At 47.6% G+C, this 3,477-nt stretch overlaps 1 protein-coding gene across 1 annotated transcript in view; it reads left to right on the top strand.

Moving 5' to 3' along the window:
• The first annotated feature begins 1,835 nt into the window (after nucleotides 1-1,835).
• The window catches only part of EDDM13 (epididymal protein 13), an 18,738-nt gene continuing 17,096 nt past the window's right edge, over nucleotides 1,836-3,477 (top strand). The window contains exons 1-2 of the mRNA XM_040253773.1: nucleotides 1,836-1,856; nucleotides 2,080-2,170. Of these exons, the coding sequence (XP_040109707.1) occupies nucleotides 1,836-1,856; nucleotides 2,080-2,170 (112 nt within the window). The remainder of the gene's footprint in view (nucleotides 1,857-2,079; nucleotides 2,171-3,477) is intronic.

Genomic DNA, 3,477 nt, shown 5'->3' with positions numbered 1-3,477 from the left:
GGGGACTCCGAGAGCCTCTGGCACGTTTGGAGAACTCTGCCACCCTTAGGGAGTCATGGGGGTGTAGTTTGGTGCAGTTGACCCCTCCTTTTGTATTAAAAGTCATTTCTACTAGAAGTTAAGTAAGCAAATATAAGTAAACAAAAATAAATGTTCAGAATGCCGTTTCCTAGTTTTTTTGTACTTGATTTGTGGTTTTGCAGAAATAAGAAATACTATGAGGACTCTTTCCTGGTGGCTCAGAGGGTAAAGAATTCGCCTGCAATGTGGGAGACCTGGGTTGGGAAGACCCCCTGGAGAAAGGAACGGCTACCCACTCCAGTATTCTTGCCTGGAGAATCCTATGGACACAGGAGCTTGACGGGCTACCGTCCATGGGGTTGAAAAGAGCTAGATACAGCTGAGCAGCTTTCACTTTCATAACGAATCGTGGGTCTTCCCTGATGGTACAGATGGTAAAGAATCCGACTGCAGTGCAGAAAACAGGGTTTCCCTGGTGGCTCGGTGGTAAAGAATATGCCTGCCAATGCAAGAGATGTAGGTTCGATCCCTGGGTCGGGAAGATCCCCTGGAGAAGGGCAAGGTAACCCACTCCAGTATTCCTGCCTGGAGAGTCCCATGGACAGAGGAGCCCGGGGGGCTAAAGTCCCTGGGGTCGCAGAGCCCGAAACGATTTAGTGACTGACACTTTAGTGTGTATATGTCAGTCCCAATCTCTGAATTTCTTCTTCTTCCCTTACTGTCTGGTAACCAGAAGTTTGTTTTTTACAACTGTGATTCCATTTCTATTTTGTAGATAAATTCATTTGTATCATTTTTTTTTTTAGATTCCGTATGTAAGTGATACCGTATGGTATTCGTCTTTCTCTGTCTGAATTACTTCACTCAGGATGACAATCTCCAGCTCCATCCTGAAAGCCCTGTGGCCAAAACACAATTTTTAAAAAACTTATGCTTACAAAGCAGTGGTTGTTAAATAGTTGAAGGCTTGGAGAAATGATCAGTATACTGTGCATGAAAGTAAAGGACTTTGAATACTTCATGCCTGAAATAATCTTTTTTTCTTTTTTTGACTTTTTTTTTTTCCTGCTGTGTGGCCTGTGAGATCTTAGTTCCTGACCAGGGATCCAACCCCTGGTCTCGGCAGTGAAAGTATCGAGTCCTAACCACTGGACGGCCAGGGAATTCCCAAAAATCACTTCTTAAGAGATGTATGGGTAACATATCATTTGTTGCTGTTGCTCTTTAGTCGCTAAGTTGTATCTGACTTTTCGAGACTCCATGGACTGTAGCTAGCCAGGCTCCTCTGTCCATGGGATTCTCCAGGCAAGAATACTGGAGGGGGTTGCCATTTCCTTCTCCAGGGGATCTTCCTGACCCAGGGATCGAACCCTGGTCTCCTGCATTGGCAGGCATATTCTTCACCACTGAGCCACTAGGGAAGCCCTCAGAATATTTTAAAAACCCACTTATAGGTCACAGGTCCTACATAAACAGGAGATGGGAGTCACAGGATGACAAAGATCAGGCTCAGCATAAAATTATTCTAAAATGTTGTTTTAGGATAAATAAGCAAGGACTTCGCTGGTGGTCCAGTGGCTAAGACTCTGAGCTCCCAGTGTCAGGGACTCAAGTCGATCCTTGCTTGAGGAACTAGATCCGACAGGGCACAAGTAAGATCCCTGGACAGCTAAATCAGTTCAGTTCAGTTCAGTCACTTGGTCATGTCTGACTCTTTGCGACCCCCATGGACTGCAGCACTCCAGGTTTCCCTGTCCATCACCAACTCCCGGAGCTTGCTAAATAAATAAATAAAAATTTTTGAAAAGTACCCGATGCACTTAACTCTTATCCAGGTACCTAAAAAAAAAAAAAAAAAAGATAAATAAGCAGACACCAATGGGAAGAAGCAGTCTGTGTCAGCCCCTGGTGTCGTGGGCACAGAGCAGACACCTGTCAGCCTCCAGGTGGCTGGAGGGTGTGTGTGGGCAGTTAGCTCTGCCCTTGGAATCTGGGAGAACAGCGAGTGACCAGAGTCCCGTTGGTCCTGGAAGGAGCTCACCCACCCCAACCCCCAAGCCCACTGTCCACAAGTCAGGGCCCTCTCTGAAGATGTTCTTGCTGATTCTGCTTTTCCTGGGACTGGCAGAGGCCTGCATCCCGCGGGAAGGTAAGCCCAGCTCCTCCTGCCGTCTCCCCGTCCTCTGTTTCTCCTTACCACGGGCGGGGGCCTGGTGGCTGGCCTCAGAGAGCCTCCTCGGGTCCAAGTCCAGGCTCCTTCCCGCTCCCTGTTTAGAAATTCTCACTTCCCGTTTCCCTTGGTGGAGATGGAGGGGTGGGCGAGTCCTGGGTATCACGGCTCCTGCCCTTGAAGACACATAGACTTGTGTCTGAACCCTGGTTAAATCACTGACTTCTTAGGTGGCGCGGTAGTAAAAAGAATTCATCTGCCAAGGCTGGAGACGCCAGAAGCTCTCCTGGGTCGAGAAGACTCCCCTGGAGGAGGAAATGGCAACCCACTCCAGTATTCTTGCCTGGGACATCACGTGGACAGAAGAGCCTGGCGGGCTACAGTCCATGGGGTCGCAACAAGTGGGACATAACCGAGCCCTCACAACAATCTGTGACACGGCGGGTGGGAGTGATTGCCCTGCAGAAATCGTGTTAACTTGTCCTCGACCTGCTTTATCAGAGATGACGTGTTGGCGAGGTGTCTTACTACCCGTGATGTTAAGTTTGATCACCAACCAGCTACTATTTTCGCCTTTGTAATTGGTAGATAATCCGGCTGAGATCACTGGGAACTTTGCAGATATTCTATCCCTCCTCAAACTTTCCCCCCACGAATTGCAGCATCCATCTGTGGATCTTGTCTGCCAAAATGATTGCTGCAGTATTTGCACGATGGTGATTTTCTGTTTCTCTTATTTCTGCTACATGTATCCGTTGGAATGCTTCTGTGAGGGAGACTCGATGTTTCTGCTCGATTTATTTATTCAAGTAATTATATCAATATGAATGCACGGATATTTATTTTATCAACAAAAAGTAACAGCTTATCTTTTGATGGGTGGAAGGGTGATGGCCACAAGTTCTCTTTTGGACATACTAAGTGTGAAGAGCCTGTAAGATGTGCAAGGCCTCCATGGGTCACAGGTTCCATGAGAGCAGGGTTTGTGACGTCTTATTTTCTCCTGTACCAGCCTCTCTCTCCCCAGCAGTGTTACAAATGCCTACACAGCAGGAATTGAGTCTGATTCACCTGCACCCCCACCATCGAGCACAGACCAGTGGCCAGTATATGTGGCTAGTGAATGTTGGGCAGATGGATGATACAGGATAATGGATGGAAGGATGGGTGGATGATGGATGAATGGAAGGATGGATGGATGACATATGGATGATGGTTAAATGGATAAATTGAAGGATGGTGGATGGGTGGATGGAAGGATGGATGGGTGGTGGATGGGTGGATGG

Source organism: Oryx dammah, unplaced genomic scaffold (assembly GCF_014754425.2).
Source record: "Oryx dammah isolate SB20612 unplaced genomic scaffold, SCBI_Odam_1.1 HiC_scaffold_13, whole genome shotgun sequence".
In the NCBI taxonomy this organism is placed as follows: Eukaryota; Metazoa; Chordata; class Mammalia; order Artiodactyla; family Bovidae; genus Oryx; species Oryx dammah.
The sequence above is the reverse complement of the archived record's forward strand: the minus strand, read 5'-3'. Positions and strand labels throughout refer to the sequence as shown.